Below are 27,220 nucleotides of genomic sequence, written 5' to 3' on the forward strand. Positions count from 1 at the left end.
TATTGATAGATACCATGTAGGGGCTCTAAGCTATGCCTGAAGAAGTCAGCACAGGTGCAGGCAGAAATACTGAAGTGTTAGAGTCAATCTGCCCCAACCAGTAATTACCAGAGAGCAGCAGAGTCTGTTCCCTGGGCACAGCACTTAGAGCACAGCTTGACTGTTTGCAGTACTGCAGCCACGCCTGCAGGTGCTCTTGGAATGAGGAAGTAGCTTCCAGTGAAGTGCCTTCTGCTTTTCCAGGAAGCACAGAAAATTTTCTAGATTCTCTAGGTTATGTTTAAACAAATAATACCACGAAAATTACTTATATACTGCCTGATTTTATCTCTCCAAGGTTTTTAAAGCTTATTCCAATAGTGTGTATTTTATTTGAGTCCAACACACAATATAAGTCCCCTATCGCAACTGGCCTTACATTGGTGTTAAAACACAGGAGAGCTGAGTCCTGGGCCATTCATTCCCCAGTGGTTTTGTGGTGCATTGCATGCAGGCCTAGCTCTCCAGGCAGGACTTCAGCATCTCAACACCTACCCAGGTGACACCAAAATGTTGGACCATAAAGGGTCCAACCCACCTCTGACTGATCTTCTGACTTCTGTAATTTTTTTGCAGTTTTTTGTTTTGGATGTTGTCATTAATTTCCGTCGTCTCAGTGAGGGAGATCTTTTCACTCAGTTACAAAAGATAGCAAAAATGGCAGAGAATGAAGAGGAAATGCTGCCTCCAATTGGCCTGCTGACAACAGACGGAAGAACAGAGTGGGCAGAGGCCAGGATGACCCTTATGAAAGGTTAGCTGCAGCAACCCCAGCTTTCTCTTCATCATCTTCCTCCTCACCATCACTGCCTTTCTTTGCTGAGAGCAAACATCACAGCAAACACAGGACTGAATGTGCAACCCCACTGCTGAATTTTTCCAGCAGTAGGAAACTCTATAAGATGTGTGTTGCCAGGGGAGCGGCAGAAATGGCTTGACCCTTTGGCTTTGTATGTTTAAGTGTTATGCCATGTAATAACTCCCACTCCATTCTTTGTTTTTCATTGCATAAATTACATTATGTCAGATTTTGTGATTTGTCTCTTTCTTTATATCCATTTTGTACCAATAGGAATGATGTATCCTCTTAGCTTTTGGGAACTATTTGATATTATTGATCTTATCCAACAAAAGCAGCTGCAAGTTAAACACCTATTGAATCTAGTTGTGTACTCTCTCTAATCAATGGAGAAGGTACCAGGACTGATTCAACCAATTCTTAACTATCTAGGAAAGATGGCACCAGTTATTATCTGGGGACTGCTCTCTCTCTCCTTTCCAACAGGCAGCGTTTAGCTCTCTCAGATTCTGGACTTGAATGGCAAACTTGGAAACAGATGAAAATAAAGGATGGGGTCAGTGACATCTATCACATCACACCACACCTTATGTATTTTATCCTGAGGCTAAGTGATAAAAATGCCCTCTTTTTGCCATTTTACATGCAATAAGTATTTACTTTTTCATCAGGAAGAAAACATTAACTCATCTCTTTATCTCCAGTTCAGCGATGCCACAGAAAATATTGCTGTTTTACTAATGCCCTGGAATATACAAGAGTTGCCAATAGTCTCAAAATAAATTTATCATCCTAAGGAAGATTCCCCTTTTCTTATTCAAGTTTATCTGTGATTATAAAACTCAGTACAGATACACACACAGAGAGTCCTGGCCATTATTTCAGCAATAACTTATAGCATTAGTCTCATCTTTAAGCTTTCCCCTCCTCTTCCCATAATTTCTTTTTAAAGGAGGAAACAAAAAAAAAAAACTTATTTTAATGAAAATTGAGGTGAACACCTAATCATTTATTTTCATGCCATTCTAAGTAGAACAGCCAATGCTTTGAAACTTCCAGCAAAAATATCTTTGTTAACCTATATCATCCAAAAGGAAAACAAAAAGAAAAATCAACAAAAACTAGCAAAACCTTCTCCGTAGTGTTTTTAGATTGCCTGGCATTTCCCAAAATATAAGTTTTAATCAGAAGGCAAACAACTCAGCGATGCAGCTGAAAAACCAGATTCTGCACCAGTAACCCTCCTAGCACCATGATGTGAGCCTTCTCTAATCTAAGCAGGAATCCCCTCCCAGACCATTCAGGTTAGCTCAGCCCTTCTATATAAGTGAATGCATTGCTGTTACACATGGATGTGTGATCATTAACAGCCCTTTTCTTTCTAATCTGTGATGGTGAAATGTTCCTGCAACAATAAATAAGAGAATCTGGGAAGCAATGTGGGTGAAAGGGTCACTCCACAGCTGGTCTGTGCTGGGCAGGGCAAGAGAGAATGCTTTGGGACAGAAAACCTGTGCAGTGCTTTGCAGAGGCTATGAAGGAGTTATATCCATGGGCCTGCACAGACCTGCAAGTAGAGCACAGGTCTTCTAGGTGAGAAAATGTCCAAGATATTGTAATAAACCCAGCCATCACTGATTTATAAGCACACTCAGCATTGTAACTGCCTTCAGGCTGCAGAACTAGCTTGCTCTTCCTAAGTATAGGAAGTGAATTCTGTATGAAGTGACTGGCGACAGTCCCATGCATACTCCATCTGAATTTGATTCAAAACTGCCTTCTCATATTTTTCTTTCTAAGAATAAATTTTAAAAAATCTAACCAACCAACAGTTGGCTGGCCAATTCAATGCAACTGTGCATTAGAAAGGAAGAAAAGTCTTGCAGGCTTTAGGCTTGGTTGTACTCTCTTTTGTTTTAGCTCTTCCTTTATATATTTTCAATCCCAAGTCATGGTCCATGACTTCTAATGTATTGCCTGCTTCACATGATAATTTTTCAGTGTTTGATCAGCCCTCTGGATATGTCTGTTTCCTTCTGTAAAGGCATCTTTCCCCTGCTTCTCTGTTTCTGGCACAGCTTAATTTTATTCACTCTAATACCTAGACTCCAGATACCCTGAAGCCATATGTCAGACTAAGGGCTTCATATCTGTCAAAGATGCGTGGTAGCAGCCACAATGAAATATATATACCTATCAAACAGCAGAAAGCAGAATGCTGAGCAAGCTGTGAGCAGTTTGTAAATCACTAGCCAGGCTGTTTTTCCTCAAAGATGCCTGTCTGCAAGCACCGGCAGTTCACATATACCAGGCAAGTTCCATTCACAAGGGTCTTTTCAGCCTTTGTACTGATGCACCCAGATCATCAATGAAAAAAATACCACAACTACAGTCAGCCCTGCAAGTGTGAGATACTAGGAAAGCTTTACAGCCAAGCAGACAGGGATGTGTCTTCTCTCTTCTAAAGATTCTGAATGCTTTTGAAGATACTCCCAAGGGACACTGGTGTTTACATTTTGCAGGGCAGCAACCTCTCTGCACGCCCCATCAAACAATCTCTTGGCTCAAGCCTTTGTAGGAGCTGGCAGATGCTCCAGCTGCTTTCCCTAGGACTCTTCTGTTGGCAAGGGGACACAGCACACTCTGCACTCCACGAGGTCCCCAGGGAGCCTGCAAGAAGTCAGACTGCCCATCTCTGTCCCTTGGGCCCCAGCTGCTAATGCTGCCTTGCAGGAGCCACCAAACAGCAATAGGCAGGACCTTACCATAGCCTGCACAAGGCCACAGCTCCCCCTCTTCCTTCTCAGCCACTGCTACCACTTGCCTCTTCTTCTCTTGACACATTTTTAATTTCTTGCAAATTTGGTTTCTTTTTCAGCATCTGAAGAATGAACCTGGATGGTAACAAGTGTCTGGGTTTTTTCTAGCTCTTGACTAACCTATGTTACTCCTTCTGGAAAGGTGCATTATTTCTTACAATGAAAAATGCTGCTCTTTCAGACAATCAGCCCCTTTACATACTTGTAAACCTTGAAAACATGCACATATTGAAATGGCCCCATATTTCAAATGCAAATCAGAATTGTTTAATTTTAAATATTTTTCCATTCTTTCAGCTAAAATAGTTTTCTGAATTGAGCATGTATTTGTTGAACTTAGCCTAGACTTGAAAGAAGTTTTGATCAATCTGAATTGATATCTTTTGTTGAGAACATCCTGAAACAAGTTTACATTTACACTAAAATCTAGCAAAGCCAGAGGATGAAAGCTGATCTGTTAAGAGCAAAAGGAATTTTGTGTTGATGCTTGAAAGCCCTTTCTCCTTTGATCTTATTAACAACCATATAACAGCAATTAATTATTTTATATGTTTCTAAATGAAACAAGTTCTTGTTATAGGTTGCACACTTCTATCTTTCAATGAGGAACTGTAAGAAGTGGTCACAATTAAATATGTCCTATGCTTCAAACTTCTTCAGATGAAAACAAACCCTGAGCCTTTGTAATATTTCTGAGTTAGACAAAGAAACTGAGAAACATATAAATATACCATAAATAAGGAGGGAAGCACTGAGGACAAAGTAAAAATATGCCCAGCAGTCCAACCATATAAGAGTGTCAGGATAGGGAAAAGAAAGAGAAAGAGTTCCAGAAAAGCCCATTTTATTCAGCAGTACAGTAGTGACAGAAGAGCAGTGTAACATGGCAACCCATGATTTTGGCAAAACCACATTCAAAAACTAAACCTCAAAACCTCATCCACAGATGTTTCCTCACGTGATGTAGGCAATATAAGCTAATGATCAGAGACAGGACAGACAAGAGGGTTTTAATACAATAAGACAAAAACAACATAGACCCTGCTGTTCCTTGTTCTGAAAAGGGCTTTCATAGGGGACAACACAAAAACACTCTCAGCTCTGCTGTTCCAGAGCAGAATACTGCAGCACTAGCGTGAGCTCTGAAATTTTCTATTTTCCACCTGTCCTCTGTCACTGTTATTTATAAAATAAGTAAGCAATGCTGGCTTTAAGAGTAAAATAGATCTATTTTGTAATATAATTACTTCAAGGAAATGAAAGGCAGAAAAAGAAAGTGGTTATTATTGAATCATGTGAGAGATACACAGAGTCACAAAAGTTAACGCAGGAATTAATGCCTTGGTGCAATGTTCCCTAGCACTGAGATGATCTGCTGCTGAGAGAAGCTCTGCAGACACCAGCTCATTGCAGAGTCAGGGTCAGATCTTCAGTGCTCTCCAAGGCAGAGGGTTCCCCAGTCAGTGTTGTACTCAGAGGTAAGAGGATGTGAACATTTCACTCTTCTATCCCCAGACTCCACCAACCGCGACTCTCTAGACATGATTGAACGGTGCATATGCCTGGTGTGCCTGGACAGCCCCAGTGGGGTGGAACTCAACAACACAAACATGGCCCTTCACATGCTGCATGGAGGGGGCTACCATAAAAATGGGGCCAATCGCTGGTATGACAAACCTATGCAGGTAAAAACCTTTCAGCACTGTGACATTGCTTGCACATTGCCTGATGGTGGGGACCACTTAGAGTCAGGTGGGGGAAAGAGGGGAAGGTGGTGCCAGCATCTGCCTGGGCAGGTTTGGTGTGAGCAAGGCTGTCCCTTGCAAAGCAGGGGAAGCAGGAACACCTCCACCTATTCCAAAGCTGCCCTTTGCTCTTGAGATAACACAGATACTCGGATGTATGAGTAGGCAGATATTGGATATAAAAAAACAAAATGTTTTTATACACTGAGTCAAATGGAATGAAAATGCTGGCCTAGTATCCCAGAATGAAAAAAAATAAAAGCACAATATTTTTCTTTGTTTCCCCTTCTTACGCATTTTCCTGACATCCTAGAAATGCTACTGCTTATAATTTGGCACGTGTTTAAATCCTCACTTAACAGACTGTTTACTCATTTAATGGCATCCTTGTGAGACTTTCTTTAAGTATTGCTTTCTCCAGCCTTTTTCCCTATCAGATTTTGATCATCGTATTTTAAAGCACTGCACTGTTATTTCCACTCTTTGCAATAGACCCAGAGTGAAGTGATGTATTAATCTCCCAACTGTCAACAATGTTGACACCTTATGAAATATTGAAAAAACCCTGACTGATACATTGCTTGCATAATGCTTTTTGCTCTTGCTGTGTCTAAGAACAGCAACATGAAAAGAGAAACCCCTAAAATAATTGCCACAACTGAGAGATGGGACTTTGAGGGAGGGATGTGAGAAGTCAAGGCAGAAAGAAGTCGAAGGTGCTTTATTGTTTTCACGGATCAGTTTCTATATTTTTGTAGCCCCAAGCAGTTACATCCTTAAGCAGCAATTTCCTACTCTTTACACAATCAGCCTACTGTATGTGTTACTTGGCAGCCTTACAAAACCACATAGTTTCAAAAAAATTGAGAGCTGTATATGCCATACTTCTCTAGTTCTTCTTTTTATATCTATGGTTGCTTATCCCACAATCTGTACCTGACCAAGGCCAGAATATCTTGATCCATAAGCTCAACTGAGCTCTCTGCTCTGTGTCCCATCTGTTCTCCCACTTGCACCAACTTACCCAAGAGCAAATACATTTCAGTACTCAGTCCTGATTAATGCCACTGCAAATGACATTATTAGCAGACTCTTTTGAATAACAAACCACATGTCTTTAGAAGAGTTAGAGACCTGTTATTTGCAGGGTCAAGTGTTGAGATATTTCAAGCAGATGAGAACAACATTTTCTTTTTGTCTACTATCATAAGGCAGCAGAAAGCAAATAAAATTGTATAGAGTGTGAGAGAGCTTAATCTGTCCAGATGTATTCAGGCCAAAGTAGTTCAAAGGTGAAGAGAAATTCTTAGGGAAATAAGATCCCATTTCCTTTTATGCAAACACAGATTATGTAGGAAGCCATGCTCTCTATATTCTTCCTCACCTCTGTAGTAAGGGTTCAGAAAATGTCCAGGTGAGCTTTTTGCATCATGCCCACTCTCTGAAAACCTCAGGGAAAGCAGGGAGGCAGGATGTGATACAAATGTGCAAGAGAGAGCTAAGTGAGGGAAGTCCAGCCAAACGCACTTCAAAACAAGTGTGGGGAAAAGCCCAGGAAAAGGACAGGAAAGCTGCAGTATTGGCCTAGACATCTGCTTTTGTATGAGATGCAGAAGTTGCAAATTGCATGGGTGTATCACAGAACTGAAGTGCAGCAGGTTGTCACCAGCAGTGCCATGTGTACATAATGAAATTAAGAATAAAGATAAATAAGAGGGAAATGAAATGAAGAAAGCATCTAAAAATAAAATATTCAAAATAAGCTATGAGAAAGCTATCAAATAAGGATGCTTCATAATGAAATGGGATCCTAAGGATTTCCCAGACACAGATGTTTTATTGTCCTCAAAAGTGGAAGGAGAACCCTGGCCTGTCTTTGCATTGATGGGTTTTATGTACTATAAAGGAGATGCTAAATCAAATTTTCAGATTCCATTGGGAATTGCTAACATTTACATTCTCACAGGATTCAGTCCCAAAGAGCAGCATGAAAGGAATTCAGTGCAACACCTTTCACAGAACAAGCAAGTCTCCTGCAGTAAATCTGTAAGTCACTCACTGATCTGTAGGGCAAGGAAGTTCCTAATATGAGCAATAAGAAAACCACAGGGGAACAATAACACCTTTGTCAGGTTTCCATCATGGATAACTTACTCAGAACACAACTTATTCCCTGTGTATGTTGCATCTATCCTTCTCCTTGTTTAGTTTGTGGTAGGAAGAGACGGACTCTGCGGGACCGTGTGCGAACATTCCCCTTTCGATGGCATCGTCATGGTGCAGTGTGCTGAATACCTGCTCAAGCACATGTGAGTTCCCTTCTGTACATTTTACACCCATTCCAGACCCTGGGAAGCCTCTGCCATGGCAAATTTCCCCAGGTGCACTGGGGCACTGAGACACATTAAACAGTTGAGAAGCAGTAATTCACCTGCTAAAAGAGCAGTGTGTAATAAATGGATTATTCCTGTGACCTTAATGACTTCTGTCTCACATACCAACAGGAAAGAAAATTCCAAGAAATTAGTCCGAGCTGATTCAGTGAGCGAGCTTCCTGCTCCACGGAGACTGAGATGGAAGTGTTCCCCTGATATTCAGACACATTTGGCATCAGCAGCAGAAAAACTCCAAAGGTAGAACAGATGCCTCATCTTTCTCAGCCGTGACTGCAAGCTGGGAACTACCCAGTACAATTCATGGGCTCCCTACTTGGGGGCCTCCTACTTTCCTGCTCCTCCTCTTCTTACCTAACTGCACACACCTAGCATCTCCGGGCAGGATAGGACCCTTATGGGCTGGAGCTACTTGTCTGTATTCAGGAATTGCATTACCATTGTTTCCTTCCATGTAAATATTAGGGACTCTAAAACCACTGGAAAAACAGCTTACCCATATTTGCACAGGATGCAAACAATGCAGGTCCTCTGTTTTTGTGTCTTATGGGTTTGAGCTGACTCAATCTGAAGCCAGGGCAATAGAGGTACATATAGAGGACAGTAGAATACAACTGGTTTGAATAAACAATTTGAATTTAGGAACATATTTTGTTTACATTCATAGTGTTCCTAAAAGTCTAGTTTTTCTGACTGTTTCCAGGCTGTCAAAGATTTGCATGATCTTTGGGGGTGGGGGCAGCAATAAGAATTTTTTCTCAACATTCAGGCCCATGATGTTTTCTTAGAGAATTAACACATTGTCTGCATGATCAGCTGTAAGCATGTCCAGTGTGGCTGCATTAGATAAGACCTCAAAGTCTTGAAGCCTCAAAGGCTAGAAACATACATATGAGTGAAAACATTCAGGATGTAGAATAACTCCTTTGTGTTTTGAAATAAAGGTAGTAGTCCTCTAAATTGAATCTTGCAAGGAGCTTAGCACCTTCATCAGATCATAAATGCACCCAATTCTCACACCAGTAAATGTCTCAGAAATTTGTGAAGAACAAAGGAGACCCTTGCTTAGGCTTCAGGGATGGAAACACTAAGTTTGCTGGATTTTTGGTTTGGTTTTTTGTTTGTTTTTAAAAAAGATTATCTACTCAAATGAACAGACTTGAGTGCTACAGTTATGGCTGCAGAAAACAAGCCTGGTGTAGAATCTGTATGAATAAAATTTACTGTCTAGGAACAAGTTACCAAAGGCCAGGACTGTCTGCAGAGCAGGAGACCGCTCACCTCTAAGAGGGTACTGGCAGGAAAAGATCTCTGGGTTTTATTTTCAAACAGAAATGAGACAGAATATGGTTTAATGGTGAACAAGGTAGGGTAGGTTAATGGTTGGACTTGATGATCTAAGAGTTCTTTTCCAACTTTAACATTTCTATGAGATTTTTACATCTACCCCAGTAGTAACTGCCTTTTGCTTGTTTTCCAGGGCAGTGGAAAATCTGGACTTTATAGCCTACAAGTTTGAGCACTATGGAAAGGAATTCATTAAGAAACAGAAGTTTAGCCCAGATGCCTACATTCAAGTAGCACTTCAGCTGGCATTCTACAGGTAAGGTTAGTTCAATTGATAACAACAAGGTACACAAGGTAGTGGGGTTTTATACAGAGGGTCCATTTTTTCCTCAACATTCAAACAAATGCCTCCTACATGAAAATGAGTGATCTTTCCTAATGACTGCAGGGAAGACAAGATAGAAACTGATACCTAGTTATGGGAGAGAGTACTTCTTTTCTTCCCTCCCTTTCCCTCTTCTTGCTCTGCCTTCCCATCCCTGTGTCCCACCCATGGCATTCCCAGCCAGTACCCTCCCGCCAGCTGTCCCTGTGCTTGGCACTGAGGTGGTGAGGGAATATGGCAGGGATGTCTGGAGCAGCGGCAGGTGGGGAGCCCAGCTCCCTGGGGCAGAAACACCACTGCCTTGCCTGGTGGGTGGCTTGGGAGGAACCATGGCAGTAACCACACATGCATCTCTGGCACAGGCTGAAAAGCATCCCCTACAGCACAGCACATCAGACTGGAGTTCCTACACAGAACAGTAACTACTGCTGTTCCCTTCTTCACAAGCATCCCAAGATTTGATAGGATCCCCTGAATTCCATGGTCTTATCAAAGTGAAAAGCTCCATTCTACGTTTCCAGAACTCCAGGGTAGAGATAGGTTGCATGGTTTCCTGCAGAACAGCCTATTGCACAAATAATTCTTTACCACAACAAGTTAAATCCCAGAGTGGTCTTTACCCGGTCAAGACCAGAAATGCTTAACACATTTCAAGTACTCCTTTAACATCTATTGAACATCTATTTTGCATATTCCATTAATAAAAATTCAACTATGACCTAGCCCAAGATTTTCATCTGGATCCCAGCCATGATATAAATCCCCTGTTTGCCATAAAAACCTTAGGGAACAGTTGTGTTCTGAGACCACCTGTTTCAACTGAAAGACACAGTCTGTCTCCTGAAGCAAGGAGCAGTATCTATATACCTGGACCCAAATTAAATAAGAATCTTTATAATCTGTTCTAATTGCTCTGAGGGTTTTCATTCCAGCTCACAAAAAACAGCCTATTCCCCTTTTGGTTTTCTTCTTTTCATTCACGCACTTGGTGCATTTTCTCTTGTTTTAAATAAAACATATTTCAAGCCCATAAGTAAATGATTAATTACACAATTATTTTATGATGCAGTGAAAATAAAACATTCCTTGAGATCTTTCAGTAAATTTTTGTTTCACTAGCCTTGTTTTTACACAACAAGTCATTTTTTACTGGCAATGCATAACTAAAACATATACAGCTGTATGCAGCTCTTCATATTAGAGACAACTGAGCATCCATCTTTTTAAAGTTTCTTACAGCATTCTATCAACATTAAGATGAATACTGTGCAAGAAATAAAAGTGTGGCTGTAACTATAAAATGCACCAAGCCTATATTTCTCTTAGTCTTTAGGACTCTGAAAATAACCATTCTTTGTTTTTCTTCCTTCACCCTCTCAGGCTCCACAGGAGGCTTGTCCCAACCTATGAAAGCGCTTCCCTGCGCCGCTTTGACGAGGGCCGGGTTGAGAATATCAGGTCTGCTACCTCGGAAGCATTGGCTTTTGTCAAAGCAATGGCAGGTGACAAGGCAGCTGTGTCGGTAGGTTGGGCTGGCTCCTTCTGTCCTCTTTGCCAAAAACACCAAGGAAATAATGCATTCATGGTCCCCAGTCTCTCACTTCTTAACTCTTAACTGAGAACACAAAGGCATAGGGCAGGGTAGCAAGTATTACAGGATTTTGCTTTTTGCACAGACCAACCATAAAGCTAAATATAAAAATTCCCTTTCTTTTATTTAAGCATTCAAAAGATTCAGAGGTACCTGACATGATGTTATAAGAAATATAATATCTAATTTTAAATTTAGTACTGCCTTATGAGTGTTCTATCATAAGATCCAAATTCAGTTCCCTGGAGACATCTAGGCTGAGCATGCAAAGTTCAGGATCATTAAACTGCCACACCAGGGGAATTCCTGGCAGGTCCCCTGCAGTGGTTAGTACTGCTGCAGCCTGCAATATGTGACGTAATTCCCATGCTTTCATTTCTGGATATGTGGATATGTTCTGGCTGATCTTTTTTGTTTTAAAGGGATGTTTCTACCAAGTAGACTAAGTCTTATAGAATCATCAAGGGAGCTGAACCTTGATGATGAAAAGCTTCATCAAGCTAATCAAACAACTCTCCAAACTGTCCTGATACCATACTGCAAAAAGAAAAATTAAAATTGCCTTTCTTTGGGCCACCACCATCTGTTTGCCAGAAGCATGAGCACTGTACAGAGTAGATGGGGATGCAAAGAGGTGCAGCTGGGAGCAGAGCTGCACAAACAGCCCTGTGCACTGTCCTGCCCACCATCCCTGGAGAGCCTCCTTCAAAGTCTCTGCACCACTTCCACCCACTGCACTGCGCTGCTGTACAGGGAATTTCCAGGTGGCTGTTTAGATGCTAAATGCTGCCACAATACAGTTTATTTTTCACAGTAAGCCCATTCCACTGGCAACAGCCCACATAGCTGTTCTTTAGAATTTAGCATAACATTGCTAGAAGCATTTCTGGGCTATAGATTAGGTGTAAATGAATGAAAAATTATAAAGCAAGATCTAACGTCCCAGAGGTTTATGAAAATTTGCCCAGATAAGTCCTCTCTTCATCCACAGCTTCTTCAATTTCCTTAAGGTTCTTATGCCCAGAACTTAGCTCCTGACTGACAAAGCTCAAGTAAGTCCCATGGTAAAACAACTCAAAAAACCTGAAGTAACTCCCACTGTTGGGTGGGTAATTCACGGCAGACTGGGACCATACTATTGCACATCATAGTGACTACCACACAGTAGGCAACAAGAGGCTGTTTTTATTTCCTATCAGTGCCCTGTCTGACAAGATGGTTCTCAATCGCATTTCATCGGAATTCCTGTTTTCTGTGCACTTTCCTCTCCCCGCCTGGGCACTCAGCATAGTCCCAGCCCATGCTGTGGCACACTGACTGTGCTGCTGGCAGGAGCCAGCGTGCTCCTAACCATGTTGTTTCAACAGATCTTTCTAGCTCCTTGGAACTCTCTTCCTTCCTGCCTTCTTCCAACACTTACTGACTCCTGCTGCTCTCCCAGAGCTTCAGCATTTCTCACCTTTTTCCCACCCAAATCTGAGCTCATGCCCCCTTTCCCAGCCCCCTAAACTGTCCTGTTTTACATAAGCAAGCTGCAGAATGGCAGGTATGTCTAGATGAAGCTCAGTCTTAGCCCCCATATCTTTCTACTGCATGCCTTGGCCATACAGAATAGGGGGAATAATGGTTTCATTTCCCCTGGAAAACCTGTAATCATAATGCAAACCAACCCAGTGGTAGTTTTCCTGGCCTCTTCTCCACCGAGAGCTAGAAGGACACTTATACTAGTCTGGGATTGTTCTTTCCAACAGACATTAATAAATCTTTGTTTTAATGTGAACATCTTCATCTTTCCATGTAAAACTACATATATATCAGTATCACAGAAACATTACAAAATTAATTTAATACAACCCTATTCCAAGGTGATTTCTTTAGACCTACGCACTGCTCTGAATGTGAAGGGGTTAATTCTTTTTTCTGCACAAAGAGATGCACAACCTGGTGTAAGTAGCCTTGAACTCCCGAAAATATAGTTTGTTAATAACCATTAATTCAAATCCAATTAAAAAACATTGTTTTCTTCTGATACAAACAAAAAATTATCCTCAAATGATAGCTTGAACAGTCACCAAAGATTGATTGAGTCAGATTGATTCTTCAGCAGGAGAAATATTTCATGCATTTGACATGCTGTAAAAGCAGCAGCTACTGACACTAGGGATTGCTTGAATAGCTGTAAATTAATCAGATTTAAAGACTGCATTTGGTAATTTAATCTGTACAAGGGAACTAAGGCCTAGCTCTAGCCTTGTAAAAAAATACCAGACTTTGTATTTTGAAGGTCCCTGATGGTGACCTTGACTTGCTTCTAAAATGAATTCTTTGTTCAAAAGATCATTCATCGTCCATAGGAGCTGAAGGTCCCCTGTTTATCTGGAGACCCACTCATTTCTGGCTGTTTCAGGGTCTCCCAGAGTTGCAGTGTTGGACTTGATGTACAGCAAGGCAACACTTCTTAAGATCATTCCCTTAATATAAAAGGCTGCCATTTGACAGGAATTAAAATTTACTAGTTTGTTATCTGAAATGTGAGGCATCTGTGGATGCAGCCTTGGAAAGTCCTAGATGCCCTTTCACACATGGGAGTAATTTTTTGACTGGCTAGTAAAATATCAGTAATGGCTTTCATTAATATTACTGTCATTGTCTAGATAAACCATTCTGGAGAAGACTGTCTGTGTGTTTTGAAAATACTAAATTACACTAGGCAATTATTTTCCCTACTTCGAACACAGTGATTCTATTGGTAATAACCTACATCCCCAAAATCCATGGAAGGAATACACAAAAGGAACTGCAAACCTTTTCTAGACTTCAAACAATGCACCACCAATGAAACCTGTTCTCCCCTTGCACAATCAGGTGCTGGTGCTGATCAGGACATTGATTTCTGTGGCTTTTCATTTATCAAAGTACCTACAGCTGAGCCAAGAGCAAAGGACATTTGGGTGCTTGCTATTTGGCTCTTGGTTAGTTGATGGAAGATGCTATTTCTTTTAGAGTTGATTCAATAATACATATATCCTGATTACCCCAACAGGATTCTGAGAAGATGCAGAAATTTAAGGATGCAATTGCAGCTCAGACTAATTACTCTGTTCTGGTGAGTAAAACACTGCCTGTCTGAATAAGAACTACTCAGCTTTTTCAAGAAAAGTATCAAGACAGGCATTAGCTATTTAAACACTAGAAAAATTTAGGCATCTCCAAACAGAAAAGTATTTGCTCTGTCACATATAGGAACATTTCTAATGCCCCGAACAGCCATATTCAACTAACCTCAACTTAAAAAATCTAAGCCTAATGCTAACAATCTATGCATTTTCTTACATTTCTCTTCACTAGATGATAGAGGTCCCTATCTGGAACCTGATCCTCAGACGGACTGGTATTCTGGAACATGTATTCTGGTATTCCAAACTGCCATTTCTAATAAACGTCATTAACAATGAGGGAGTGATTATATTAAGTTTTCTTTTAAAGACCTGAATGCAGTGTCTAATAAAAGGGAGAGATGCCCTTGAGTGAAGAAATCAGTTTAATATCAAATACAACTCATTTTCTGTTGATTAAAAATGAGACAATTAAATCTGGGTAATGCTCTACGTCCCATTGTGCCAAGACAAAGCACAGGCTTGTTCTATAAACAACTTAGTCATACCACTAATGAAATTAATAAATATTAATAACCAGCTATGATAAGTGAATTTGCTGCCCATGATTTTGACTCAGACCATTGCCTATAAACCCATATTTTTGATGACTCTTTGAATGGTCATAATATTCAAGAAATCATTCACCTTCAGAGGTGGTTTTAAAGGTATATTCTGAGCACCGAAGAGGGAAAGTGTTGTTTTCAGGCAGGACTGTGAAACAAAAGAAGCACGGAAGAAAAACAGTTCTGTGTTTCAAGCCTTGTGCTGAGAACCCACATCTTAGAAGCTGAGACTTCACATGTTCTGTAAAGTGAAGTCAAGTCTTAGTTCAGGGCAACTGCCTCCTCTGAACCATCTTAGGGTAACCTCATAATGAGCACAACACACTGAAGGTCTACTGGGTCACAATCAATGGAATTTCTGTGCAACAGCTCTCAAAAAAAACCAAAAAAACAAACCCAAACAAAAAAGAGAAAAGAAGAGAAAAAGAGAAAAGAAGTGAAAAAAAGAAAAACATGCATTAATTCTCCCCTCCAAGTTATTTCAAATCCAGCAACTGTTAAAAAATTCAGCTTCCAGTGTAGCTCATGGGAAATATTAAAACTTCCATTGGAAAAATAATTTATCTTTAAATTTAAAAAGCTCTCTAGGTATTTCTACTTACTAAGCTCCCCCTCCTTCTCAGAATAGCAGAATGTAATCTTTGGGGCTTTAAACTCTGAGTAAGACTTAGATGGTCTGACTAAATTGTGCATAACAGACTGAAATGTAATAGCTCCTAAGAAAACAACAAAAAAAATCTACTTCATAAAACAAAAAGCAATTTAATGATTTTATTTCCCTTGTTAAGGCTTACTAGTAGCATTGCTATCTTAAAAGTGGAGCTCTAAAATTCAATTTAGCCCAGTTTTTTCCTATGCGTTGACTCACATTTTATTTTGTTAGCCTGTCTCAGCCTCTCTTCAGACATGACATTGATCTATGTTGCAAAAATGTCATTGCTAACAGCCTTATAAATCTTGTGTGATAGCAAAATATTTCCTTTGATTATCAAGTCAGTTTCCCTGTATGGGAAAAAAACCATAAGCATAGCACTGATGTATGCTAGCTTTTTGCAAGCATCCTTCCTCTGTCTGGGCTGATGAACAAATAGCTCCTTTACCAATGGGTGCTTTGACATTTATAAGCTAAACCAGGCTATGCACCCCCAACCCCCTGTTTCAGGCACTTAGCAGTGGTTAAAATTATTCTTCTCATAAGAGAAGAATAAACTTGCTCTCTTTTTTTATTATTTTTTTTTTTAATCCTTAAGAGGAAAACCAAGCTCATGCCCTTTTAAAATCCTGCTTTCTCTCGGGCTGTTTGTTCCCCTTGTTACAAGCATCCTCTGCCACAGGGGTGGTCAGCTCTGCCCTCAGGGCAGTACAATGTCCCTAGTTCAGCATTCCCTTCCTACATGACTTCAACCTGGGCCTCAGAAGAGCTACAGCTTGGTCCACAAAATCAGTGCTTTCACCAGCAAGAACAAACCTGGACTGAAGGATTTTGAACACACTTATTATCTGAGGCAATTCCTGCCTGGTTGGACCAAACTTTGGTTTGGTTTCCTAAAGAAACAAAGCTCTGTAACTATCCTGTCTGCCAAGCCCCCAGTGCTGAATTTTTATGCCATTAGCCATCCTCAATCACATTTACTGTAGGGCAAAGCTCTTAAAGCTAATAAATGCCTTAAGTCTAGAGCATTTGGTAGCTGTTCAGAGCAGAGACCTGCATAGGCAGCTGATGGCAGGGACTCACTGCAGGCTCAGCAGCAGCTCCTGTGAGCTGCCACCACTGCTTCTAACAGTCTCTTACTCCAGTTTTCTCAAGCAGTGGGGTTTGCTCATAGATTGTGATAGGTCACTGGCAAATCTATCTGTTATTCTGTTCAGCCTGTTGCAGACACCTATCAGATCCTTGGATCTACATTCCAAGGAATGATATGTGCTTTAACTGCCAGAGGGAGATGCAGACAGCAAGGTGATGGAAGACTTGTTCCAATTTGGAGGGGGTTTGGAGCCCTCCACCTTGAAACATAATCCAAATGATGCACAGAAAATTCCAAAGCATGCTTAGAAATTTCTGCTGTCCCATATGCTCCCCTCAGCACCTTTAGAAGCCCAGCCCATGATATTCAGCTCTGAGAGACAACGAGCACACAGATAACATCAACACATAATACACATCAAGACTGTCTCCTTCCTAATTTGTAAATCTTCAGAGCACCATATGAATTTCTAGTTACTGATCCTCAGCAGAGTACATACTTAGAGTGATATCTGAACATTACAGGCTTTACATCCCTCAAAGCAAGTTCATCATCTCTGACCAGAGCACTAGGCAGCAATAGACCAAATGCCTCCAAACTCAGTTAAATGCTGTTATCTTATCACAGGCTGTCACTGGAATGGCAATAGACAATCACCTGCTAGGGCTCAGAGAGGTGGCACGGGAACACTTCAAGGATCTGCCAGAGATATTCACAGATGAGACTTATCTGACAAGCAATCGGTTCATCCTCTCAACCAGCCAGGTGAGTGCCTCCTGTTCACTGGTCTTGCCAAGCAAAGCATAATTCATTTGTATTCTGCCAGACCTTGTTGCTCCCAATGAAAATAATGTAAAAAAGGCAAGCAAACAAAAGCAGTATCATCAAGAAGTCTGCAAATTGCTCCACATTTTCAATCCTGTTTTGGTTCATCAGCACAGTAAATACTGACTGCAGTTATGACTTCAAAGGCAACATTCCAAAGTCCTTAGCAGGGATTCTGGAAATGCACACAAACTAGTAAAATTCACATGAAGGCTCAATTTCCAAACTACACATACTCCCATTCCCTTCTTTTCTGCCTTACCCTAAGATAACAGCTCCAGTGAGCAGTCCTTACTCCAGTGACAGTATAGCCACAAGCCAGAACGGCTGCCACTCTGAGAAACAGAGAGCCAAGAGCCATGAGGAAATTCTACTCTTAAAAGTTGCTACATTTAAGATCTTTGAGAGCCTTCTGTTGTTTGCTGTAGGACAGCAACCCATGCAGACATGCAACTTAAGACTTACAGATATTTACAGATTTACAGTTATTTGCACGTACAAAGGTACTCTAAGAGTCAATACTTCCTACACTTAATGTTCTGAATAAGGAAGCAACTTTACGTCATATAGCCTAAAAATTAAATGTTTCATTGCATGTAGTAGCAGTCCTAATGAAAAAAGAAATCTATGTAGGAATTCATTAACTGAAACATTAACCCAACTGCAACAGATTGGGACTATGCAACAAAAGAGACTTACAATATCATGCTACAGCATAAAACCTCAATAAGTAATTTGATCATGTCCTAATGTTTGTAGGCTTTCAGACATGAGTGAACGTAACCAACGTGCTACTACATAAATTCTCCAAGAAACTATCCATGAGCAAAGAGTGCTTCTGAATAGCTTTATGGCCTTCGGCTGCTGCACAGCAAATTCATCTGACAATTCTATGGCTCTATTAGCAGGACTAATGGCCTGTTCTACACCATTAAAAAGGCAAATGTTGTTTGAGAAGGCCCATGAACACAAAGTCTGAAACATATAGATTTCTAACACCTTTCATTTTCTGCAGAACAAAGTGTTTCACTGCCACATTATGCCATGATTAAACTGGGGTGTAATAGAATTAGGGTGTAATCTAGTTGCATTAAAGTATTTTTATACAGCATCAAAATTATAAACTATTATTAGAAATGGACAATGTTAATTTCTCTAATTTAATGCAGTCTTCACATTACAAATTTAACATAACCTTAAGAAATTAAAAACCTTAAAGAAGTTTTATGTATCCATTTTATGTACAAGGTTTACATAAAATTCCTATCAAAAAAAAATCTTCTAGCTTTCAAATATCTATATAAATTCAGCAAAGAAACACATTATTGCCACCTCAAATTCCAGCAGTTTTTAAACCATAGCAAACAAACAGAGCAATGAGATTCTATACAGAGATCAGCTTTTGCCTTCCAAGGTAAATCATCTCCAGGTCTGGATTTCTGGAGACAGGGATACTCCACAAGGCTGGATTCACCACATTACCAGCATTTGTAGCATTTTTTTCTCTTTTTCCTAATTCCTAAGCAGCTGGTTTTAGATGCCCTGATTAATGAGAAGTCACTCCTTCCTTCTCCCTGTAACCAGGTTCCTACTACTATGGAAATGTTCTGCTGCTATGGGCCTGTGGTGCCCAATGGATATGGGGCATGTTATAACCCTCAGCCAGAGCATTTATTATTCTGCATCTCAAGCTTTAAGGAATGTAAGGAAACCTCCTCAGGCATGTTTGCAAAAGCTGTGGAAGAAAGTCTTCTAGCAATGAGAGATCTGTGCAACAAATGCAGTTCTACTACAGCAAAGCCACCTGCTAAACAAGATGCAGCCACCCAGCTGCAGAGTGACCACCGGCGCTAAGAGGCTGTGGGAATTATTCTCCTGAATCCACTCTAGGAAGAAACACCACATAGCTGCTCAAAGGCAAGATAATACTAGTAATATAATAGTGTAGAACCAAAGTGTCATTTGTTTCTCATTGTTGCCAACATTTACAACTCTGTGTACTAAATCTACCATTTCTTGCTTATGAGTCAGTAAAAAAGATTTGGTCTCACTGACTGAAATGAAGGAGGAAGTCATAAAAGTATGTGTTGTACTAACCATAATTAACTTGTGCTATTTTATCACCTAAGAAATTGAGTCAGCTATATGCAAATGACATAAATTAAATACTAAGGAACAACAATTAATTAATATCCCCTGCAAGTAGTTCTAAAATATTCACATCTACTACTACAAGATTTGCATGTAAAGAAAAAAAGAAATTTCCCCTATTGGGAATTTTGAGAGTAAAACTGTAAATAACAGGCTGATGCCATTATATCCTGAACTTTTGCATGAAGAGTATTTAATACCACCAGTCTATTTACTATATAAGAAAAACTGATTATTTTTTAAAGAGTGGCCCCTGTGCATTTCCACAGAGTTTAGGAACATAACACATGTGTTTGCATGTTTACCCCAATTCAAAAATGCTGCAGAAATAATTTAGCTTTTATTCTGGTTTGCACTGGTCTCAAGCACAGTCCTGTTCTGAAAGCAGCATATAAGGAGACATGATCCATCACAGAGAACTGGGATAATTTTGTCCCTAATGAATAGACTTAATTATTTCTTTCTATCAGTGAGTAAAATCCAGCCTGACAGAGTGGCAAAGCACAAACCATAAGTACTATTCAATCCTACTTAAGACCTTTTCTGTTTGCATCGGAATTAATTTAGTCACTGTGACTGGCAGGAGAGTGAATGCAACCACACAAAATCAAAGAGCAATAATTAGAATGAAGAGGTAAATTTGCAATATAAAGAAGTCTTCAGCTTAGAGTTATAAATACCAGTACTGGTACTCATATCAGCTTTGCATCATCCCACTTAGAGGGATTTATATTTTATATTTTTAAATAGCAGATGAAGGGTATCATATTCTGCAATATACAGTAAATTCAACCAGGAAAGTGGCAATATATAGTGTCTGGTAATTCCCATTTTATGTCAGTGTTATCCTGAGTTTTTTCTAATTATCTTTTTCATTCCCTATAAAACCTTCCAGGGACTGATATTTCCAGTTACTTTCTTGTGAGGTCAAATATGCTGCCTTACTTTGAGGTGTTCAGTATCATTGTTAGAACACAACTTACTCACTCACTGAAGACAGTTCCGAACTCCCATGCTGCACAAGCTGGAACACACTCTGAGGCCTGGCCAGGGGTTGCTTCCTTGCCTGTGGAGAGTGATGCTCTCTCTTCCTCTGTAGACCAAACAATCACATGTTTAAGCACTCTGAAGCCTAAAAGCAGAATGGATTTATCGCAATAACCTAGAGATGCAGATATGTTTCTGTTTAAGAACTCTAGATACAAATTCAGGAGATTCTATATGTCCATTATTATTTTACTGCCTCTTTGGAGGTGCATACATGCACTTAAGCAGTCTGCTGGATAAAGGATATCCCCAACCCCATAGGTGAAAGCCTGATAATCAATTAGAAGTAGCTATGTTGAAGTAAATCAACTGTGATGATTTGCAGACATTAAGAGCTCAGCTAATTTTTTTTAAGTTATTTTATTTCACTGAAATATATGTATGTTTTATTACTCTGTGAGCTGTAGTTCAAATCAAAGATAAAATCTGGTTTTAGATTAATAATTTAGATAAATAATATTGTAGCATAAAAGCTGCCCCAAAGTTATCATAGAATGGTTTAGGTTGGAAGATCATCTTGTTCTCACTTCCCTGCCACGGGCAGGGACACCTTCCACAAGACCAGGTTGCTCCAAGCCCCATCCAACCTGGCCTTGAAAACTTCCAGGGATGGGGCATCCACAACTTCTCTGGGCAACCTGCTCCAGTGCCTCACTGCTCTCACAGTAAAGAGCTTCTTCCTAACATCTAATCTAATTTAAAAGTACATAGATCTAAAGTACACTTTAAAAGTGCAAGATCTAAAAACGCATAAACAAAACCCAAGAAAACTGTTGCCAAGACCAAAAGTTTGCTCAAAGAATACATGATTCAAAATAAAGCTTTAAATTGTTCCTATACTATAATTACGAAAATTTCTTCAAAACATTCCCAGTAATTTTTCTTTATATCATTTCACTACAAAAGCATTCTGCATTTCTAACATAACTGTAGCACTACGTATCTTTTGTGGAATTATATGTTTAAAATTGTAGTCGTATTTTAAGTGTCTAAAAATACTGTGAATAGTTATTTGATAATTTTTTTTAATTAAATATATGCTTTTATTTTGTAATCCTAGCTAGATAAGTACAGATAGTTATTTGCAAATATTACCTGTTTCTCATTTTATTTTTTTGTCTGGAATCTTAACAGTAGCTTAGACACTGTGCTTAACACAGCCACTGAGAACTCAGGAAGCATCTACACCCACACCTGATACTTTATACCAATTTATCATTAACAGCCCCTTAATTGTCTATAGCTGCTGTAACAAGTGTTTTGCATTCTCCAGCTCTGGAAGCTACTGGTGGTGGAAAATACTGACAATATATTTTTACTTGAGGACCAGTGATCATACTTCCTATTCATTTAGCTAACCATTCTGTACTTGTATCTTACTGATCTGGTTTTAGTGTTCAGCCTGAATATCTGAAAGGAGCAGCTTTGATGACCTCAGTCCCTGCAGAGAAGTCTTTTGTGTACATGGTCTACCTTTGCCACTACCTGTGCTAAAAGCACTATCTGCAAGGTACCTGACTTGGGGCAGGAAGCTTCAGGCCCAGTTCAGGTCTGTTTAAACTGGAGGCTTCTGGTTAAATTACAGATGGATAAAAATTCACAGGCATTACAAACTTCTCTGATGCAGGAGTTTTCCAAGGGACTGTACTGCTTCTCAGTTAACACAATTTCCTACACCTGTGTGGTGTGATTCCATGCTGTATCTATCAAGGATTTCAGAAATAAGTTTTCTTAAATTCTTATTTAAAAGTATTTGTGTTATGCAAATGAAGTTCCTTTATGAAGTTTAAAAATACACACCTTTATGCACTTATGGAAACCAAATATATTTCTAACATGTTTCTAACCACAATACTGTGGAATAGGTTGTTCAGTATAAAAAGAGAGAAAATTTTGATTGACAGACGAGGTGTAATTACATTCATGTAACAAGTGGCTATGATTTAATGAGCCTCTTGGTGAGACCCGGGGCAAACAACCCCCTGCAAGAGAACTTTCAGAAAGTAATTGTTTTGCACTTCCCATAGGTGTACGCCAATGTACACGTAGTGCTGGGGTGCATAAATTAAAAAGCAAATTTTTTAATGAAATTCCATGTTCACAGTGATCAAAAGTAAAAGATATTCGATTTCAAAACAGGGGTGTTTCAAGGGTGTAAGAGCCCGACCTCGCTCCTTTGACAGGAGTGCTGCCAGAGCCCCTGTGCCACGGGTAATTTGGCAGGACACGGCTGTGACAACACAGCGTGAGTTGCAGAAGACAGAGAAATATTTTAGTGATACTTTTATTTTTATAAAAAAGTATATATTTATGACAAATGTAAATGTGTATTTATAGCACATGTTGTTCCTGTTATGTTTTGTCTCTACTGAAATACATTTATCTGTCTATATCGATATGTACGCCCTGAAGTGTACGCTGGTTAACGCGCATTCAGCTCGTTCACGGTCGGAGCTCCGCACCGCAAATAAAAGCTATCAGAGGAAAGACCTTGTTGCCTTTTTGTGCCTCAGCCCCGGCCCCTGGAAGCCTCAGGGTCGCCCCGCGGGGAGGGAGCGGGAGCCGGGACTGCAACACCCGCAGCTCCCGTGCCCCGTCCCGCCCGCGGGGCTCCGGGGGACTCCGCCCGGTCCAGGCCTGCCCTGCCCGGGGAGGAGGCGCGGGCTCCTGACGTGCGATCGTGCAGTATCACGGGTCAGGAGGGACTCAGAAGGATCAGCGGCTCCTGGCCCTGCACAGGGACGTCCCCAGCCCTCCCAGCACTTTACAAATTACCTCCCAACAGCTTACAAATTACATGTGCCCGAGAGCGTTGTCCAAACGCTTCTTCAGCTGTCAGGCTGCTGCTATGAGCGCTGCTCTGGGGAGACTGTTCAGCGCCCATCCACCCTCTGGGTGAAGAACCTTTTCCTGAACCGAGTCTCGGCCTCCCCCGGGGCAGCTTCAGGCCGTTCCCTCGGGTCCCTGTGTCAGATTCCCCGGGGCCGCACCGTACCGGAGGCTCTCGGTGTTCCAAAGCTGGCAGGCTGGAAGGGGGCTCCAGCAGCTGTGCCACACGAGACAGGGGAAAGGGCTGCTCCTCAAACACGCCTCAGAAAGCACCAACACCTCCATCTTTGTGTTTGTTAGAATCAGCTTGCATTACAGCGTGCATATATTTTCCAGTTACACAAACCTCATTAAAAACACAGACTGAAAGAAGCACATAAACCAATGATGGAAACATTTAAACCCAAATGTAGTTGTAAAGTGAAGTACTTTGGAGTAGTTACATTTGCTGCTCACAGCTCAGCTGTTATTTCCAGCAACCAGCACAAGGCAGGCGCAGCAGGTACCCCCAGGCTCGGGCGCCACGGTTTGGAGCAGAGCTGCTCCGATCCATCTCCCACACGGGCAGCTGAGGGACCGAGCCAGCTGCGAGGCTCGGGGCACCGCTGCAGGGCTTGGAACGGCTCCACGGCAGCTCTGACAGAAAAGCAGTGCCTGGGGCTTTACAGAGTTCGCAGGTGCTGCAGAACTTCACTAGCCATACCTAAAGTTGCAGCGATGGATAGCCCACAGAGAAGCATTGTAGCTATTTTTTTCTCATTCATCTCATTAAGGACTGGTGTAGTCTATTTCCTGTTTATGTGGGAATGAGCAACACTTTTCTTCTGCTCCAATGCTCTCCAGCTGTAATAATAACCATTTCTGCCTAGCAAAATTCATCTAAGGTTGCAACACAAATCAAATTGCATGCATGTGATCTCAAGTATTCCAAATTCCAGTTTTGTGAATTTAAAGGCTTTAGATAATATAGAAGCATCCCCCCCCAAAAAAGTATCAGACAAATCCCTATTTGCTTGATACTGAAAATTTACAAAAAGCATTAGTCAATAAGTGGGATACTAGCAACTCATTCAAATTTTTCTCACTGGTGTTGGTAGATCATTGCAATGTACCTGTCATGGCCCTAACCTGGGGAAACTAATCAGGTGGGCTTTTAGAGCCCACAGAACAGGGATGTCATCTCTCTCACCCATTTATAAGTGTGAATTAATTGTCTGAGTTTACCATCAAAGCTTCCTAGAAAGCAGTGAGAGCTGTCTGATGAGAATGGCAAAACAGCAGCAGAAGTTGAAAGTATGCTACTTTATGAGCACTCTTTCCTCAGCCACTTCTACTTTTTCAGTAAGCTGAATTTAAATACTGCAAACAGCCCTCACAGGTGGATGCAGTTAGGTTAAATGTTTGAGAAATGCCCTCACAGGTGGATGCAGTTAGGTTAAATGTTTGAGAAATGCTGACCCTTGCAAGTCATACAGCTAGAGTGGGCTAGGACAGAGAAAATACCTCCACCTGCCAGAATAACTGAGATGTCAGTACAGCCTTAACACAGCTGATAGAAACCTGGAAAGGTGAGACCCTGAATGTTTGACTCTACAGGAATTTGCTTCTGCCTTGTAAAACAACTCAATAGAAAGTGATGAATTAAAACAAATTCAAATCTGGGGAGTGCTCAGGCAAGTACTTGCATTTCTGTGTTCTTATTTCCCTAGTTCTGATTAATTGAACATTATACAATGCACCATAATAAATCTGAAAAGCACCTAATTCAACTAAAAAAAATGTGGATCAAGAGATTATTTTGTCCATTCTGATTTGATTCTCAGCTTCACAAAAATCTCAAGTGTTTAATATCCTGAGGGATTACTCTTTCAGTAGAAGAAAGATGAATTATGAGTCACTGAACAACTGGGTTATCAAGGTTGTTCACTTAATGTTCCAGCTGTTCTATAACACCATCTTAATGCTAACTGAAGAATTCTTTTGAATTTAGTCTTATTCTGTGGTACTTACAAATAAATGCATTTTGTTTCTTACAGCTGCTCTGCCAGTAAATAGCAAATACGAGTACAAAATTAATTTCTTGCCTTTTACCCCTAGACCTAGAAATGACAGAGGCTAGAGGCTTCATTCAAAGGAGATCCATTAATGTAATAATAGTGAAGATGGAGATTAAAGCTGATAGGCTTTGTGGGGAGTTTTGTACAGCACTTAACTACACTAACACTGGGTTTTTCTCATCCTCATAAGTGCTAGAACTTAGATACACTCAAAATTTACTGAGAACCAAGCAAATACAGTACTGACCACTGCTTCTTTGCCTTTTTCCAGCTGGCCTGGAGGCAGAGGGACGTCACCTTATTCTGGAAGTGGTAACAAACTGGAATGCTGTAGACCTGGTGGTTGACAGGGATATTGTATTTCATTGCAACATTTATGACCTGGGTTTTGGTAACACCTGAATTTTATTATTTGCAGTTTTTTGAAAAGCACCTGCATTTTGAAATGAGCACTTCCTAAGGCATAAACAGTCCAGGTTCTACCAACATTTACACTTTTAAGCTCTGTACTGCTTTATATTCAAGGCAGTTTGAAAGGCACAGTCAGGAACAGAGAATGGCTTGGGAGTTAAGGCCATGCTTGGGAGAGCACTGTCTGGGGCCATCCCACATGCACCAGCCAACAGCCACAAGAAAACCTGCTAGGTTTTGGTCCACAGAGGTATTAGGGCTTCCCTCTGCTTTCAAAATAGGAATTTTTATTTTTTGTTTGAGCTAAATCCATCTCAGATTACTGAATTAACTACAGCAGAATCAAACTGGGTCCAAGTACTGTGAGGGAGAGCACAAAGGGCTATATGTGTTGGGGTAAGAAGCAGAAATGTAAAAGGTAAAAAATATATGCAAGTAAATGTATTTAAGTTGTAGTTTTCTCCTTTAGGAGGTGATGGCAAGTTAGATCCACTTTGTGAAGAAGCCAGAAAAGCAGTGTTAAATGCTTAACAATTTACAGGGACACTTCCCCTTTAATCTTGGGTTTCGGTCAGGCAGTTTACTTGCATCACAAAGATTGGTTCTTTATAGTGCTAGGTCTCTTAATGAAGGGGATAATTTTGTTACACCCTCATGTCAACCAAATAAGAATAAAACATCTTTTCCAGAAACAGCTGTATGTTACTACCCTGAATATTGCAAATTGGGGTAGAACTGATTTGTATGGCATTTTAATAATTTGAATTAAATTAAAAGAAAACTGAAACTCTGGACATCTTTAATTCTTTCAACTTTATAAAGTTTCTTATGTCAAAGATACTTTCAAAGTCATTAATAGCTGATAATACATCTTTTTACAGTTATACTGGTTGACAGTTCAGTTCTTCTCTTGGCCACAAATATCTCAGAGAACATTTGTGCATCACTTGGGAGCCCAAAAGGAGAGAGAAAGAAGTTGGCATAGCCACGAGGACAGGATTAAAACTGACTTGGTATTATCACAGCTGATATTCCATGTACCTCAGAAGTAACTAGAGTATGAAGCTTCTCTTTTGTTCCTTATTTGTCAACAAACAATTTTATTTCAAAAACAATTTACATTTAGGTAAGTTCAGCAGTGTGAAAATAATAATATGCCAGAATGCTGGTGCCCTGAGCAATATCCAGTTTGGCCCATGATTAGTTATGAAAGAAGGAAGTGGTCAATCTTTGCATCCTAACAAAGGGGGTTGAGCCAAGAAACACAAGGATTTGCTGAGCCCAGGAAGAGCAGGCAGCAAAGCTGCAGTTTCCAGCAGCACTGCAGGAAAGCAGGCTGCCCAGCACAAACCAAAACCCACAGAAAACCTGTCATT

At 40.5% G+C, this 27,220-nt stretch overlaps 1 protein-coding gene across 1 annotated transcript in view; it reads left to right on the forward strand.

Moving 5' to 3' along the window:
• CHAT (choline O-acetyltransferase) overlaps positions 1–23,034 on the forward strand; it is a 38,299-nt gene extending 15,265 nt beyond the window's left edge. The window contains exons 7-15 of the mRNA XM_036385707.2: positions 616–793; positions 5,173–5,342; positions 7,611–7,711; positions 7,907–8,035; positions 9,276–9,398; positions 10,848–10,989; positions 14,102–14,164; positions 17,152–17,289; positions 18,934–23,034. Of these exons, the coding sequence (XP_036241600.1) occupies positions 616–793; positions 5,173–5,342; positions 7,611–7,711; positions 7,907–8,035; positions 9,276–9,398; positions 10,848–10,989; positions 14,102–14,164; positions 17,152–17,289; positions 18,934–19,203 (1,314 nt within the window). The 3' untranslated portion in view covers positions 19,204–23,034. The remainder of the gene's footprint in view (positions 1–615; positions 794–5,172; positions 5,343–7,610; positions 7,712–7,906; positions 8,036–9,275; positions 9,399–10,847; positions 10,990–14,101; positions 14,165–17,151; positions 17,290–18,933) is intronic.
• Positions 23,035–27,220: the final 4,186 nt, after the last annotated feature.

Source organism: Molothrus ater, chromosome 8, assembly GCF_012460135.2.
Source record: "Molothrus ater isolate BHLD 08-10-18 breed brown headed cowbird chromosome 8, BPBGC_Mater_1.1, whole genome shotgun sequence".
In the NCBI taxonomy this organism is placed as follows: domain Eukaryota; kingdom Metazoa; phylum Chordata; class Aves; order Passeriformes; family Icteridae; genus Molothrus; species Molothrus ater.